The sequence below is a fragment of the Lampris incognitus genome, chromosome 4 (assembly GCF_029633865.1).
Source record: "Lampris incognitus isolate fLamInc1 chromosome 4, fLamInc1.hap2, whole genome shotgun sequence".
NCBI classification, from domain to species: domain Eukaryota; kingdom Metazoa; phylum Chordata; class Actinopteri; order Lampriformes; family Lampridae; genus Lampris; species Lampris incognitus.
In genome coordinates, this window is record NC_079214.1 from 27584234 (window position 1) to 27602218 (window position 17985).

Below are 17985 nucleotides of genomic sequence, written 5' to 3' on the forward strand. Positions count from 1 at the left end.
AGCAATCAGACATGGAACAGGGAAACAGGACATGCACACTATGCTCCATAAAACCAATTTATTCCATCACAGTTAATGTTTCAACTTGACAGTCTTCATCTTAAAGGGAATTGAACTGATGGTTTTGTGTATGTGCATCAGTAGTGATGAGTAATGTACTCGATTGAAGCAATGAAGTCCTCATGGTTTACTATATGGACAAAGAAATCTGGGTTCTCCTGCTCACAGTCTTTCCCACAGCACCCAGAATGCACTGCGCATAAGCTTCTGTATTGTCGTCCATAAAATCCTCTTTGTTAGTGTTTTGGGACTTTACACTGATGGAAACATAACTTAGCCAAGACAATAAGGATCTTTCATTTGAACAGCATGTTTAGAATATATTAGAGTATTAATTTAGTCGGAATATCAAAATGTCATTTGGTAGGAATGTCAACTGTTTCTTAGAAAGGGGGTACCTGTAGTCAGCTGAGACTGACAAAGTCACTTAGATGAGTGATGAAAAATGTCTCCCGCTAAACGTGTCCAGATGAACTGATTCAACTTTCTGCGATTTCCTTACCTGGATTATTTAGCACGCATCAAGATGTCAACTGATTCCTCAGTGTGTCTGTCAACACTATCCAATCATCAACCACGATATTAACTGTACTCCTCAATATTAAAAGTGACTGATGCTAGTTTTACACCATCAACCTACCTGGTGCCAAAGATTTGTGTCTGGACTTGTGCCTTGAGGAGGAGTCAAGTGTGCTGCTCTCCATTCGGATATTGCTGCTGCCACGAGAGGCAGGGCTATGCCCGGAGCGGTCACTGTGTCGTGCGGAGGGGCTGCCGGGGGGCCCCAGAGGTCCTGAAGGGGCATTGAGGTCTAAACAGCTAGTGGGGAAGAAGCGAGCTCCAACACCAACCCCCGCTGTTGCGTTTGAGGTTGGGTCATCTGGATGAAGCCGGCCATCGCTGAGGTTTCCCACAGACTTTGCATCGCTCAAGGCGCTGTGGCTCTTGGACAGGCTCAGATACGAGGCCGAGCTCTTAGAGGAGGAAGACATTGATCCATGGGCGGAGTCTGCCATACTGTGGGCGTGACGACTATGTTGTTTCTCCGCTCCAGACTGCAGTGTGTTGGTCTTTCCCTCCAGGAAGGGGTGACGGCTGGCCTGCTGTTGTTGCTGATGTTGTTGTTGCTGCTGTTGTTGTTGCTGCTGCTGCTGCTGCTGAGAGCGGGAGGAGCTGGGCTTACCATGGCTGTACTTGACCCCAACTCCCTGCTCTGGCAGCTTTGGGGCTGACCCCATGTTGAAATCAAACTCTGTCTTGCCTTTGGGCTCCTTGGGACTGAGGAGGTGTGGCAGATTGTTATTGGCCAGGTCTTTGCTGCAGGAGGCAGAACGATTTAGAGTCTGGGACAGGTATTGGCTCTTGGGATGGAGGGTGGGACTCAAACTGGTGGGGGCCGGTTTATTACCATTGAGAAAGCTCTCATTGCCCAGGTGATGGAGATCTCCATGGCGAGGGAGACTAGAACATTCTTTACTGTTGGATCGACGGTGGCTCGAGCTCTTACCATGACTTCTGAAATGACACAACGTACATTATATTACAGTGGTTGTGCTTTGTATCATGAACAAACTAGGTGTGTTCTGGCATGATCTGATAGATTGTATTGGAGTCGATCAATACTTATTTTTAATTGACTTTATCAGCTAGATTAAGCTACATCAAATTCCCATCCTTTTTTTATTTTAACCCATTTGCGCTCTATCTATGCACGTTGTCATACCAGAGTCGGAAACATCCCAAATTGCACTCCGTCTAGCCCTAAACTGACATTATCCATGACTTGCAGCAGTGAGGCACATGTTTAACAAATATCAAAAAACAAGTGTCAAAAATGTCTACAGAGTGCAACCTTTAGTCTGCAATGCCAGTGCTTCATGAGGCAATAGTACTCAACCGACTTTCAATACAGCTAAGGCATTTATAGAAAAAAATGAATTCAAAGGAATAGAACGAGTTCACAGGACACTCTTTTGAGTGTCTTTTCTTTTTGTTGGTGTTTTCATATTTGTAAGCACTATGTTTACTTTCTTATTTCATTAAAAAAGGAATGAAAACCATTAATTAAGTTTCCTTTATTAATCCCCTTGGGGAAATGAAGTTACTGCAATCAACCCATCCTTGCTGTGATCTGTGTAGCTAGGAGCAGCGGGCTGCCACCTTCATGCAGTGCCTGGGAACCAACTCCAGTTCTTTTCCCATTGCCTTGGTCAGGGGCACAGGTAGGAGTATAAATCCTAACATGCATGCCTTTTTGATAGTGGGGGAAACCAGAGCACCTGGAGAAAACCCCCCGCAGACATGGGGAGAACATGCAAACTCCACACAGAGGACGACCTGGGATGACCCCCGAGGTTGGACAATCCTGGGGTTCGAACCCAGGACCTTCTTGCTGTGAACCTAAGTCCTTATTCATGCTGTGTTAAGTTATAGTTCAGTTAAAACTGCATTCCATAAGATTCTGCTTTATTTTATCCATTTGAAATGTGATGACGATGTGGTGATTCAATATTACAGTCGAACAGTGTTCCAACATAATTGGATGTAGGAGCCAGGGAAAAGTGCGTAGCCCTATTGACACTGATTTTCTTGGACTACAAACAAGGCGTAGCAGCCATTGTGACTCATATCCCATCAGCTCACCAGAAAATAGTCTGCACCCTTGTAAAAATGTGATCCTTGGATCAAAGCTAACACAGGTAGACTAAACTTTTTCAAACCACATTGCTACATTGTTCTACAGTTATACTGATCATCAAGATGACAGTTATCATGAGGCAACCTGACTCCATGGCCCAGAATAATAAAATAATAATTTATTACAAGAGAAATGAAGGATTAAGCTTACTGAGTCCATAATGAGTTAACTTTATGGCTTATGTACAAAGAACCATTTGCAAATCAAAATGTGGCAAAACATGCATCCCAATTCACACTGTGCATCCCAGAATAGACCCACTCGATCACCAGCTGAAAGTGAACCCCAGCGCCTGACTATGAGACTCATCTACGAAAGCAGTTAGGGTTTAATCTCATCAAACAAAAGCCATGATTAGATAATGAAATAGCATCTCTAAGTGAGTTGCACTTCAGAAAGTTGGAAGGAAGGTATTTTTGGATGGAATAAACACTTATTGTCCTGCCAGAGGAAACAATTCTTACGTTAGGCCATTATCAATTACAGGACTGATATCTTCTTACTTTTCTAAAGATCTTATCTGCACCTTGACAACTGTGGTAACGGATGTTGTGAATTGTTAGATAATAGGGTGCTACCCTATTTGCACAAAAATAGATAGATAGATAGATAGATAGATAGATAGATAGATAGATAGATAGATAGATAGATAGATAGATAGATAGATAGATAGATAGATAGATAGATAGATAGATAGATAGATAGATAGATAGATAGATAGATAGATAGATAGATAGATAGATAGATAGATAGATAGATAGATCGATCGATCGATCGATCGATGGATTCGTGGACGGATGGATGGATAGAGTTGGGACAGCATGGTAAATGCTAATAAAAACAAAAGGGAGTGATTTGTAAATTTACTTTGACTTGTAGTCAAACAAAAACTGCATAAAGACAAGGTAGTCCATGTTTTACCTTATCAACTACTTTTTTTTTAAAGACATACTTTTATTCTGAAATTGATGCCTGCAATACATTCCCAAAAAGTTGGGATAGGGACAGTTTAGGACTAATGACGATGTGACAAGTTGAAATAACAAGGTGATGTGAAACAGGTGATGCAATTGTGTTATAGTATATAAGGAGCCTCGAAAAAGGTCAAGTCCTTCAAAAGCAAGGGTGCGTCGAGGCTCGACAATCTGCTAATGCATCAGCGAGTAATCCATTACTTTTCATCAAGATGGTGCTGTGGATGGCAGCCTCGATGTGTTGGTGCGCATGCTTTTGTATTGTTTTTTTCCCCCATAAACTCAGTGTTCTGCTACAATACCAGGAGCTCTTTCACCAGAGAAGAATTTATGAACATCAGTGAAACTACTTCGGCAGATTTATTTCCCAACTTTCTCATCACATCTGCAGAATTATTAGACATTTTGGTCAAAGGTGCACTCACCGTTGTTCATGCAGTGAAACGCCAGAGGAGAAATAAACAGGCTGGTGTGTTCGTGTCTGCAGACGTGGACTATGCACTCCGTTGCCAGGAATATTTCTCTCTAGCGCGCGATCACCGTGCAACAAACTAGACGAACTTCATCTACTTGTGGGGAAGAATAGGGACTTTTCTTCTTCTTGCGTTTTGTGCATAACATAAACAATACCGGAATCTCTGGCAAAATGAAAGGTGGAGGTATTTGTTTTTATATTAACAGTGGCTGGTGTGAAGATGTGACAGTGATTCTGCAGCACTGTTCTCCTGTTCTGGAAACTTTTATTTTCATCAACTGCAAACCCTTCTACTCCCCCCATGAGTTCACTTCACTCATTCTGGCTGGTTTTTACATTCCACCACAGGCCAATATGCAGGAGGCACAACGCATGCTCGCCAACCAGCTACTGTGTGTGGAGCGGACAAACCTACACTCTTCTGTTATTGTCCTTGGTAACTTAAACAAAGGGAATCTCAGCCGTGAACTACCTGAATACCGTCAGCTGATTAAATGCCTGACCAGGGAGAAGAACACTTTATATCACTGTTATAAGAGTGCCTATCATGCAGTCCCCTGCACTGCATTGGGACACTCTGACCATGTCATGGTCCACCCGATTCTTGCTCTAAACCTGTTGCAAGGACATCTTAGAACTGTAAAATTGAACCTATGGAGGATCTTCGTGCATGCTTGGACTGTACTGACTAGGATGTTTTCAGATCTGCCACCATCAGTCTTGATTTGAGCTATACAAATGAATTGATTTGGATGAGTACACTGAAGTTGTGACATTTTACATTAGCTTCTGTGAGGACAGCTGTGTACCATCATGCACCAGGGTTAGTTACAACAATGACAAACCCTGATTTACAGCTCAACTCAAGACAGCTTAGGTTGTAAAAGGAGGAAGCATTTAGGGGAGAGGACAAGGTCTAGTTTAAAGAGTCTAAACTCAGGGGTGCGTTGGTGGCTCACCTGGTAGAGTGCATACCACATAAGGCTGAGTCCTTACTGCAGTGGCCTGGGTTCGAATCCAGCCTGGGCCCTTTGCTGCATGTTATCCCCTGCCTTTCCTGTCTCTTTCTATGATCAAATGAAGGCGGAAAATGCCAAAAACAAAAGTACAATTTAAAGAGTCTAAATTCAGGTTTAGCAAGGCGGTGAGAGATGCTAAACGATTGTACTCTGAGACTTCAAAAACAGTTCTCAGAAAAGCACCCAGCCTCAGTCTGGACGGGCCTCACACAGATCACCAACTACAAACTGAAAGCCCCCCCGCCCCCACTCCACTAATGACTTGCGCCTGGTAAACAATCTGAATGAGTTCTTTTGTCAATTTGAAAGACAATGGGACAGTCCTGACACCATCCCCTGTGACTCCATCCACCAGCTCCTCCTCCCCCGCCTCAGCAGGGGCCCAAGCCTCTCCCACCTTAGATGCCCCCCCCCCCCCTTCCTCAATGACAACTCTCTCCATCCTGGAGAAGGATGTTAAAAGGGTGTTCAAGAGACAGAATCCTCATAAAGCAGCTGGACCAGACTCTGTCGCTCCCTCCACCCTAGTGTGTTGTACCGATCAGCTGTCTCCAGTGTTCAGACATTTTAACACCTCACTGGAGACATGCTCCATACCAGCGTGCTTCAAAACCTCCACCATCTTCCCTGTCCCCAAAAAACCAAGGCCCACAGGACTGAATGACTACATACCCGTTGCCCCGACCTCTGTGGTAATGAAGTCTTTTGAGTGCTTTGTACTGCCCCACCTTAAAACCATCACCAACTCACCCCTGGACTCCTTGCAGTTCACCTACAGAGCCAGCAGGTCTGTGGACGATGCAGTAAACATGGCACTCCACTTCATCCTCCAGCACCTGGACTCTGCAGAAACCTATGCTAGGATCCTGTTTGTGGATTTCAGCTGCAGGTACCTGACTCCACCTGCAGGTGGATCACCGACTTCCTATCTGACAGGGAGCAGCACGTGAAGCTGGGGGAAACACGTCTCTGTATACGAACAGCTGCACCTCCAGTCACCAGTCAGTCAAGCTCTTGAAGTTTGGTTATGACATTGTCCTTATTGGGCTCATCTCTAATGGGGATGAGTCTGCCTACAGGTGGGAGATTGACCATCTGGTGTCCTGGTGTGACCAAAACAACTTGGAGCTCAATGCTGTAAAAACAGTTGAGATGGTTGTGAACTTCAGAAAGTACCCAGCCCCACCCGCCCCCATCACCCTGTGTGGCTCCGCAGTCGACACTGTGGAATCCTTTTGCTTCCTGGGCACCATCATCACTCAGGACCTCAAGTGGGAGCTGAACGTAAGCTCCCTCACCAAGAAGGCACAGTAGAGGATGTATTTCCCTGTGGCTGCTGAATACGTTCAACCTGTCAAAGCCAATGATGGTGCACTTTTACACTTCCATCATTGTGTCCATCCTTACCTCCTCCAACACTATCTGGTACACTGCTGCCACTGCCAAGGATAAGGGCAGACTGCAGCATATTTTTCACTCCGCGGAGAGGGTGATTGGCTGTAGCATGCCAGCCCTCCAGGACCTGTATGCCTCAAGGAAGCTGAAGCAAGCAGGATAGATCTTGGTCGACACTTCCCACCCAGGCCATGGTCTCTTCAAAACACTCCCCTCTGGCAAAAGACTAAGGTCTATAAAAACCAGAACCTTGCACCACAACAGCAGCTTCTTGCATACATCAGTGGGCCTTTCTAACAGCCCCCCCCCCAGATCCTGACACTGCTGCCCTCCTACCCCCACCCCCTTGTATCTTCCCTACTGTGCTCTCTGTATGTGGACACATTGCATAAAACCTGCAGTACCCTGTAAATACCTCTTCTTCTGTAAATAACTTTTTAAAATTCTCATTTAACTTTTTGTAAATACAGTTCCTGCCACCCAGTGCTGTGCATATGGGGCTGCCACATGGTCTCTCATTTTTCAACTCTGAACTGGTGGAGAATGGGAGATTGCGCCTTATTACAACTTAGTTTTATTTTTAGTTATTTTATCTTGTGTGTGTGTGTATACTCTGAGAAACTTTAAAAACAGTTCTCAGAAAACAACTCGACCTCTGTCTGGTAGGGCCATTGACAGATCACCAACTACAAACTCTAAGCCCTCCACTCCATTAATGACTTGCGCATGGCCAATGGTCTGAATGAGTATTATTGTCGATTTGAAAGACAATGAGACAGTCCTAACACCATCCCCCGTGACCCCATCCACCAGCTCTAGACCACCAGTTCCTCCAACTCCCCTGCCTCAGCAGGGGCCCGGGCTTCTCCACAACTGCCCACCTTGGAGGCCCCCTCCTCCCCTTCCTCAGTGAACACTGTCCATCTTGGAGAGGGATGTTAATAAGCTGTTCAAGAGACAGAACCACCATAAAGCAGCTGGACCAGATTCTGTCTCTCCCTCCACCCTGAAGCACTGTGCCAGTCAGCTGTCTCTGGTGTTCAGACATTTTTAACACCTCACTGGAGACATGCCCTGTACAAGCCTGCTTCAAGACCTCCATCATCATCCCTGTCCCCAAAAAACCAAGGCCTACAGGACTGAATGACTACACACCCGTTGCCCCGACCTCTGTGGTAATGAAGTCTTTTGAGTGCTTTGTACTGCCCCACCTTAAAACCATCACCGACCCACTCCTGGACTCCCTGCAGTTCACCTACAGACCCAACAGGTCTGTGGACAATGCAGTAAACATGGCACTCCAATTCATCCTCCAGCACCTGGTCTCTGCAGGAACCTATGCTAGGATCCTGTTTGTGTATTTCAGCTCCCCCTTCAACACCATCATCCTGGATCTGCTGCCCGAGAAGCTCTCCCAACTGCACGTGCCTGACTCCACCTGCAGGTGGATCACTGACTTCCTATCTGAAAGGAATCAGCACATGAAGCTGAGGAAACATGTCTCTGACTCCCAGATTATCAGCACTGGTTCCCCTCAAGGCTGTGTCCTTTCTCCTCTACTCTTCTCCCTATATACACACAGCTGCAGTCAGTCAAGCTCCTGAGGTTTGGTGATAACACCACCCTCAATGGGTTCATCTCTGGTGGGGATTAGTCCACCTACAGGTGGGAGATTGACCATCAGGTGTCCTGGTGTGACAAAAACAATTTGGAGTTCAATGCTGTAAATACAGTGGAGATGGTTGAGAACTTCAGAAAAAACACACCCCTACCCACCCTCCATCACCCTTTGTGTCTCCGCAGTCGACACTGTGGAATCCTTTCACATCCTGGGCACCATCATCACCCGAGACCATGAGTGGGAGCTGAATTAGCACCTTAACTAAGAAGCCACAGCAGAGGTTGTACTTCCTGCGGCAGCTGAAGAAGTTCAACCTGCCAAAGCCAATGATGGTGCATTTTTATGCCGCCATCATTGAATCCACCCTCACCTCCTCCATCACTATCTGGTACACTGCTGCCACTGCCAAAGACAAGGGCAGACTGCAGCGTATTATTCACTCTGCTGAGAGGGTGATTGGGTACAACCTGCCAGCCCTCCAGGACCTGTACACCTCAAGGACACTGAGGTGAGCAGGAAAGATCAAGGTCGACCCTTCCCACCCAGGCCATGGTTTCTTCAAAACACTCCACTCTGGCAAGATGTTTAGCAGTAGGCCTTTCCAACAAGCCCCCAGACACCCACAGATACTGACACTGCCCCCACCCCCACCCCACTTTAACCCTCTCTCCACACAACAATATGACATACACCTATATATATATGTACACACACTCATATGCACAAACACAGTGCAATATACCTATCTGCCCTACTGTGCACTCTGTACATGGACACTTTGCATAAAGCCTGCACTACCCTGTAAATACATCTTATTCTACAACTTTTCATTCTGTAAATAACTTCCTTTTTAAAAAATTCTCGTTTAACATTTTGTAAATAGAGTATTCCCAGTGTTTCCACATTTTTGCACCTTACTTCACCTATTTTTATCTATCTTTATTTGTCATTTAGTGTTGGATGTATATTTTATTATATTTTATGATTTATTATTATTTTAAGTTTTACCCTTAAAACAATAAGAGGAGGTTTATGCTGTGGTGGGGGAAGACATACAGGTGGCTGGTGTGACAGAGGAAGACGCAGAAGACTGGAAGAAATGGAAACGGATGATCCGCTGCGGCGACCCCTAACGGGAGCAGCCGGAAGTAGTAGTAGTAGTAGTAGTAGTATTTCAAGTTTTACCCTACTGTTGCTGTTAATCTTTCCCTCATTCACCAACACATCAAGTCAAATTCCTTGTATTTTCTAGAACTACTTGACAATAAATATGATTCTGATTCTGATTTACTATTTACTGTTAATCTTTCCCATTTGCATGAACATACCAAGACAAATTTTCTGTATGTTCTTGTATTTGGCAATAAATATGATTCTGATTCTGATTTGAGAACAATGTTTGTACAATGTAATTAAAAGATTCAAGGAATTCGGTCAAATCTCTGTGTAAGGGAAAGGCCGAAAGCCACTTCTGAATGCGCCTAATCTCCGATACCTCAGATTTCACTGTCTTAAAAACCATCATGTGTCTGTAATAGATAGCATGACCTGGGTTCAGGAATACTTCAGTAAACCTTTGTCAGTCAACACCATTCAACGCTGCATCCACAGATGCAAGTTAAGGCTTTACTATGTAAAGTAGAAGCCATATACATCATTGTCCAGAAGTGCCACCGACTTCTCTGGACTCCGTCTCATCTGATGTGGAGAGTAGCACAATGTAATTGTGTTTTGTGGTCTGAGGAATCAACATTTCAGATAGTTTTTGTAAAAAAACAGCCGTCATCTTCTCCAGGCCAAAGAGGAAAAGGAGCACCCAAGCTGTTAGCAGCATCGGATCCAAAAGCCAGCGTCTGTTATGGTATGGGAGTGTGTCAGTGCCCTTGGCATGGGTAACGTGCATATCTGTGGTGCAACATTAATGTAGAAAGATATGTAAAAATGTTGAAGCAACATATGCTGCTATCCATGCCCTTGCATTTTCCAGCAGGACGCCAAACCACATATTGCCCAGATTACATGTGCATGGCCACATAAGCAGAGGCTGTGGGTCTACCTGCTGTGCTGACCTGTCTCCGATTAAGAATGTGTAGTGCATTATGAAGTGCAAAATATGGCAACGAAGGCCCTGTACAATTGCACAGCTGAAGAGCTGCATAATGGATAACTGGGGGGAAATGCGGCTTACTAAACTTAATCAACTAGTGACTTCAGTGCCCAAACCCTTAATAAGGGTTATTAAAAGAAATGGTAGGGCGTCTGGATAGCGTAGCGGCCTATCCCCTTGCCTACCAACACAGGGACCGCTGGTTTGAATCTGGCTTGGTCGGGTGTCCCTACAGACACAACTGGCTGTGTCTGCGGGTGGGAAGATGGATGTGGGTATGTGTCCTGGTCGCTACACTAGCACATCCTCTGGTTGGTTGGTGCGCCTGTTTGGAGCGGACGGGGGAACGAGGGTGGATAGCGTGATCCTCCCACGTGCTACGTCCCCCTGGCGAAACTCCTAACTGAAAAGAAGTGGCTGGTGACTCCACATGTATCAGAGGAGGCATGTGGTAGTCTGCAGCCCTCCCCAGATTGGCAGGGGGGGGTGGTGCAGTGACCGGGACAGCTCGGAAGAGTGGGGTAGTTGGCCAAGTACAATTTGGAGAAAAAGGGGGGGGAAAAAAGAAAACAAAAGAAAACAAAAAGAAAAAAAGAAAAAAAATAAGGAATGGTGATGTTAGGCAGTGGTAAACACTCAACTGTCACAACTTTTGTGGAGTGTGTTGCAGTAGTCAGATTTGAAATGAGTGTATATTAAAAAAAACCCATTAAATTCACAAGGTAAAACATCAAATAATGTGTAGATAGATAGACAGACAGACAGACAGAGAGAGAGAGAGAGAGAGAGAGAGAGAGAGAGAGAGAGAGAGAGAGAGAGAGAGAGAGAGAGAGAGAGAGAGAGAGAGAGAGAGAGAGAGAGAGAGAGAGATGAAAACTAGGGACACTAGTCTGACCTGGTAGGAACCGTGTTCTCTCCGTGGTGGTGTGTCTTCCTCTTGGAGGAGCGTGGAGGATTGGGAGAGGAGGGAGGAGGCCTCTCTCTCTCCGTCTGCCGAAGGGGCTGGAAGGCAGGGTGGTTCAAGCTCTGCTCCGTCAGATAGCGCTCCGTAGGGGTCAGGAGTAACAGGTTCTGATCAGCACGGCACATGCGTATGCAGTGAAGAAACAAAGACATTTCTTTAAGTGGCTTAAGGCTTAACATTTATATTTACGCACGTTAAAAAATGGCAGCGTTCAGCTAGGAGATGACTAGAGAGGGTCAGAATGAATTACGCTGTTGAGATACCAGGCATAAGGCCAGGGATCAAGCGCTTGAAGTGTAGGTGAGGGTTTTGCTCTTGATCTTACCTTCATCAGATCTAACATCAGACCACTTAGGATGCCAAGGTATCTCCTCTCCAGGGTCTGAGGGTGAGTAACTGAAGGAAACTGATGCACGTACGCACACAAAAATATGTGCGGGCACACACACAGACACAAACACAAGCACACAAACATACACACTGACTGGATCATTATATTAAAATAAGTCTCAATTTAGACTCAAGACTTTGGGGCTTTTTAAATATACATGAGATGTTGCTTATCTGCCAGCAAGTACTAGCTAATTCAGAGCACAAGTTCAGAGAAATCTATTAGTAGAGATCACACATAACAGACTGCCAAACACACATACACACAAGCACACTTAAAAAGCACACACTTTCACTCACTCATAAGCACACACACTCACACATAAACACACTCACACATGCGCGCATACTCTCTCTCTCTCTCTCTCTCTCTCTCTCTCTCTCTCTCTCTCTTCTCTCTCTCTCTCTCTCTCTCTCTCTCTCTCTCTCTCTCTCTCTCTCTCTCTCTCTCTCTCTCTCTCTCTCTCTCTCTCTCTCTCTCTCTCTCTCTCTCTTTTCTCTCTCTCTCTCTCTCACACACACACACACACACACCAGACACTTTTCCAGTCTTCTGGGACATTCTCCCTTACTGCTGTAGTGAACACCAACCTATCTCATGAGTCATAGCAATCCACTCAGTCATGGTACTGGGACCACTGCCACTAGGCACCAGGAGGCAGAGGGAGAGTAGGAGATAGGGGAGACACAGAGAAGGAGAGAGAGAGAGAGATGAAGAGAGAGAGAGAGAGAGAGAGAGAGAGAGGAGAGAGAGAGAGAGAGAGAGAGAGAGAGAGAGAGAGAGAGAGAGAGAGAACATAAAGGGGTAACAGCAAGAATGAGGAGACAGAGAAGGGAGGCAGGGGCAACAACAGACAGGGGAGGCCATAGAGGCGAAAAGGAGAATGGCTTTTCCTACCCTGATTCCATGAAAGCGAGGGTTGTTATAGAACAGCTTCATCTGTTCCGCAGGGAGTGGCCCCAGTACCTTCTGAATGGTGAAGAGCTGAGAAGAATATAAAGTGCACTCTTGTCTTTTTCCTTACTTGTGGTAATTAATAGTTTAATGCACAGTGATACAGGAAAATTCATTGCTAAAACCACCTTATCATGTCCTTAAGGCAGTATTGGATGGCATCTTTAAAGACCATTTCAAGGTCTCCCTCCATTATTAGAGATCATCTCATGACAGGACAATTGGGGAAGGAAGTTGATTAATTTAATGTGCGTACTGTAGTTTAGGGACCACCATGAAACCAAAAACATTGCACACATTCGAGTGCCTTAAGGATGCGCCAGCACACACAATATTGCCATACACTTAACACTGTGTTTGTTGGGCTGATTTGGAAATGTAAAGGGTTTGGTGTTCACCTGATCTATTTCACTTTCACCGGGGAACAAGGGTTGTCCATCACTCAGCTCCCCCAGGATACAGCCCACTGACCACATGTCCACTGCCTTCCCATAGGGAGCCCTGGGCAAGGTAGATAGGAAATATGTAGGTAAGAAGAGAGGGAAAGAGAGAGACAGAAAGAAAGAGGGGGCGAAAAACAGAGGGAGAGGGGAGAGAGAGAGAGAGCGGGAAAGAGAGAGCAAGGGAGAGAGAGAAACAGAGAGAGAGAGCGAGAAGGAAAGAGAGAGAGAAACAGGGAGAGAGAGGGAGTGAGAGAGAGGGAGGCAGGCAGGAAGCAGGCAATCAGTACGGTGGGCAGATTAGATAGATAGATAGATAGATAGATAGATAGATAGATAGATAGATAGATAGATAGATAGATAGATAGATAGATAGATAGATAGATAGATAGATAGATAGATAGATAGATAGATAGATAGATAGATAGATAGATAGATAGAGAGATAGCAACATGGGGTAATAATCATAATGGTGGGAGTAATAATGATGATGATGATGATGATGATGACGGCAATGATGATGATGGTACCAGTGATGGATGCTTCGGGTCTGAGCTTATGCTGAAAGACAGCGGTCATTTAAAAGGGAACAGAAGCGAGGCGTTTAGCTGAGAAATAGGTAGAGAGCTGACAGCAGAGAAGCAGAAGAGCAGTGATGTTGGAGGGAGAGAGTATTTGAGTGGGCGGCTTCAAACGGCGTCTCAATAAATGTTCCAGGGCATTTACTAAATCAGGCTACAGCACAAAAGCTAGATGACGCTCCACTGTTTCCAAGCTAGAATGGACATTCATTGCTGCAGAAACACTGGCGTAGCCCTGCATCTTAGTTCTCTCAAACCCGGACATATAACCCAGAGGATACAGTTTATGCTACATTTGATGTAAATGCATGATGGTTCACATCTGTACTATGTAGTGAGTGAATAGCTCACTACGGAAAGGATGGAGTGAGACCCCACTACAGGTGGTGATTCTGTTTTAAGTAAAGCAGGGTAGGCGAGATGAGCAGTGCAAATAACACATCCAGGGACATGGAACACCCACTCATGGGCCCACAAAGACTCAAAAAAAGAACACACACACACGCGCACACACACACACACACACACACACACACACACACACACACACACACACACACACACACAGAGTCACTCACCCCAGCAGCAACTCAGGTGAGCGGTACCACCTTGTTGCCACATACTCTGTGTAGTTGGCATCTGTCCCCTCAGACAGGTTACGAGCAAAACCTGAACCAGAGCAAAAGGAGATATTGCAAACCATTTAAAATATATGTGGCAAATATCCTGTAGCCTGTAATAATCTGCAAAAAATGTACCATCCTTAACAGTAATGATAAAAAAGGCAGAGGGTGAGGAATATGATATCAAAAATTGGAGGGCAAATAGGCCAAGACCTCACTGACCATTTCTCTAACTCTATTTACATTAAACCACTTGCTTTACTGGGATGGATAGCTAAGACCATGCTTTTAATTAATGGTGTACAGCAAGGCCATTTTCAAGATGCAAAATTGCAATAAACAGAATGTGATCTCCAACAGTGAATAATAATCAAATCTCACCCCAGCTGACTCAGTGGGGTTACATTAGCCAGTTATGTAAAGCTAATTAAGCATGTCATTGTGTGAAGGCAATATAGAGCTCATCCAAAATGCTGAATACACACTAAAAATTACACTGTGAAAATACATTGTTACATTTTCTGTGTCTTTGGGGTGGGTGGGGGCAGGTGTGGACCGGGAGTGGGGAGACTTTTTGAGATAGCCGATGTTCTCGACTGTGGCAAAACCTTGCAAGTGCATGATCCCCATGAAATACTTTATTATGAAATTACTAGTGAGAACAACCTACAGTGGTATATTTCATAGGCCCGTGGGATTCCTTTTCAGTTATTTCCTTTTCCTTCTACTTCTAATACGAAAGTGATCTACTCACTAAACTAAGCGATTGACAGTAAGAACCCCCCCCTTTTTTTTTTCTCTCCCCAATTGTACCCAGCCAATTACCCCACTCCTCTGAGCTGTCCCGGTCACTGCTCCACCCCCTCTGCCGATACGGGGAGGGCTGCAGACTACCACATGTGATTGGTTGAATTTGTAGATAAGATACTTTATTGTCATTGTGCACACACAACGAATTACATTTGGTCACTCTCAGACCAGCAACACTAGACAAAGTACATGCTTAAAAAAAACAAAAAACAAGATAAAAATGCGGACAAACAACATTTAGTATAAACCAGTGAGGTTGTAAAAAATAAGTGAGGTAGCAAAAAGATGATAATGAGACAATAAAAGATAGCAGCGACTTTTAAAGTTCAAAATAGTGCATGGGATTATTGCACATAGTTGTCCATATTGCAGCGGCTTTAGTACCAGTTAGTCCTCAGCAGCTATAGGCAGATGTGTGTGTGTGTGTGTGTGGGGGGGGGGTGGTGGAGGCTACAGCTCTGGGGAAGAAGCTGTTCCTCAGCCTGTTAGTCCGGGTTTTGGTGGTGCGGTATCTTTTCCCCGATGGCAAGGGAACAAACACGACAGTGACCTGGGTGTGTTGCGTCTTTGCTGATGTTGCTGGCTTTCCTCTGTAGGCGGCCAGCATACACAGCATCCAGGTTCGGGAGCAGAGCTCCCACAATCCTCTGTGCTGTCTTTACCACCCGGGCCAAGTCCTTCCTGTTCTTTGCTGTGCAGCTGGCATACCACACTGTGACACATTGACAGAGGATGCTTTCTATTGTACTTCTGTAAAAGTTGACCAGCAGCTGAAAAGGGAGACCGGCTTGTTTAAGTTTCCTGAGGAAGAAAAGCCTCTGTTGTGCTTTCTTCACCAGGTGGGAGGTGTAAAGTGACCATGCGAGTTCTTTGGTTATGTGGATTCCCAGGGATTTGATGTTACCCAAAATATGCACCTCTTCACCGTTTATGTGCAGTGGGGGTGGGGTGGTCTTCCTGGATCTCCTTAAGTCCACAATGATCAATAACCAGGTTATTGTCTGAACACCACCCAGCCAGATGTTGGACCTCCTCTTTATAGTGTGTCTCCCCATTGTTGGTTATGAGTCCCACTATAGTGGTGTCATCAGCAAACTTCACCATAGTGTTGGAGGAGTGAATGGGGGTACAGTCATGGGTGAAAAGGGTGTCGAGGGCTGGACTGAGCACACAGCCCTGTGGCACACCTGTGTTCAGGATGAGGGTTGAAGATGTATATTATCTATCCTGATATTTGGTGGTCTGTGAGTGAGAAAGTCCATAATTCATGAACAGAGTGAGGTGGTTAATCCTAGGTTGCTGAGTTTGTATACCAGTTTATGGGGGGTTATCGTATTGAAAGCGGAGCTGAAGTCAATAAAAAGCATCCTGACATATGTGTTTGGATGCTCCAGGTGGGACAGGGCTGTATGAGGTGTAATTGAGACTGTGTCCTCTGTACATCTGTTCCCCCGACAGGCAAATTGGTGGCTGTACAGATCTGTGGGGATGATGTACTTGATGTGAGGGTATAATCCTCTCAAAGTACTTCATAATAACTGGGGTCAGGTCAACTGGGCGATAGTCATTGAGGCAGTTGACTGCTGTCTTCTTGGGTAAAGGTACAATGGTGGTGTATTTAAGGCCGGTGGGGCTACAGCCTGTTGTAAGGAGAGGTTGAAGATGTCGGAGTACACCCCTGTTAGTTGGTCAGCGCATGTCTTCAGTGTGCGACACGACACTCTGTCTGGTCCTGCTGCTTTGGAGATATCGATTCTCCTCAGAGTGGACTTTACCTGATGGTGCTGTAGGACGACTGCATGCTCTTCCTTGGGCAAGGTCATTTGGGCCCTCACGCCACTGTTCTGCATTTCAAAGTGTGTAAAGAACTGGTTAAGTGTGTTGGGGAGTGCGCTGTCACAGGTGATGTGTGGGGTGCTGCATTTGTAATCTGTTATATTTTTAATACCTCTCCACATGCCTCCTCCGACACATGTGGAGTTGCCAGCCACTTCTTTTCACCTGACAGTGGGGAGTTTCGCCATGAGGACGTAGCATGTGGGAGAATCAAGCTATTCCCCCCAGTTCCCCCTCCGCCTTGAACAGGCACCCCGACCGACCAGAGGAGGTGCTAGTGCAGGGACCAAGGACACATACCCACATTTGGCTTCCCACCCACAGACACGGCCAATTATGTCTGTAGAGATGCCCAACCAAGCCGGAGGCAACACAGGCATTTGAACCGGCAATCCCCATGTTGGTAGGCAACAGAATAGACTGCCATGCCACCCAGACGCCCCTTTCCTTCTGCTTCTAATGTGAAAGTGATCTACTCACTAAACTAAGTAGCTGACAGTAAGACGTTTGATGGCCTGCTAAGCCCGAAGACAGCAAAAAAAAAAGGGGGGGCCTATTGAACACGTCTGTTTGAAAAGGCATTGGCTACTTGGACGGCAGTATAATACAGAGCAACTTGTTGCCTGTTAGATTTCTCTCATGTAACTTATGAAGACTCACTCAGCATATAGAAAACACTACCTATATTTTACAAGCACATACCAATCTTTGTCAAGCGAGCTATGCGATTTTACAGTGAGGATGTGTGGTTCACCTGTACAAGTCCCTCACCTCAAAAAAAAAAGTTTCTGAGAACTCGTCTGCTTGGTAGAGAGGGCAATCAAAGACTTACCAAAGTCACAGAGCTTGAGAACATCCTCGGAGCTGATAAGAAGGTTTTCAGGCTTGATGTCTGGGGAGAAAAATGGGCAGCAGGTGCTTAAACGAACTCTCAATATATTTTTTAACCACATCATTTCACCATCACATTGTTATAGTGGTCCAGGCTTTAGAGACTAACTTTATGACCTGAGGGTTGCTGTTTCAAAACCCCAGCT

The 17985-nt window shown here is 45.4% G+C and overlaps 1 protein-coding gene across 1 annotated transcript in view; it reads right to left on the reverse strand.

Moving 5' to 3' along the window:
* The window catches only part of cdkl5 (cyclin dependent kinase like 5), a 36282-nt gene that overhangs the window by 9939 nt on the left and 8358 nt on the right, over positions 1 to 17985 (reverse strand). Inside the window, exons 5-11 of the mRNA XM_056279317.1 lie at positions 17781 to 17840; positions 14258 to 14348; positions 13057 to 13159; positions 12602 to 12688; positions 11639 to 11719; positions 11245 to 11420; positions 701 to 1575 (exon numbers count right to left, since the gene is read on the reverse strand). Of these exons, the coding sequence (XP_056135292.1) occupies positions 701 to 1575; positions 11245 to 11420; positions 11639 to 11719; positions 12602 to 12688; positions 13057 to 13159; positions 14258 to 14348; positions 17781 to 17840 (1473 nt within the window). The remainder of the gene's footprint in view (positions 1 to 700; positions 1576 to 11244; positions 11421 to 11638; positions 11720 to 12601; positions 12689 to 13056; positions 13160 to 14257; positions 14349 to 17780; positions 17841 to 17985) is intronic.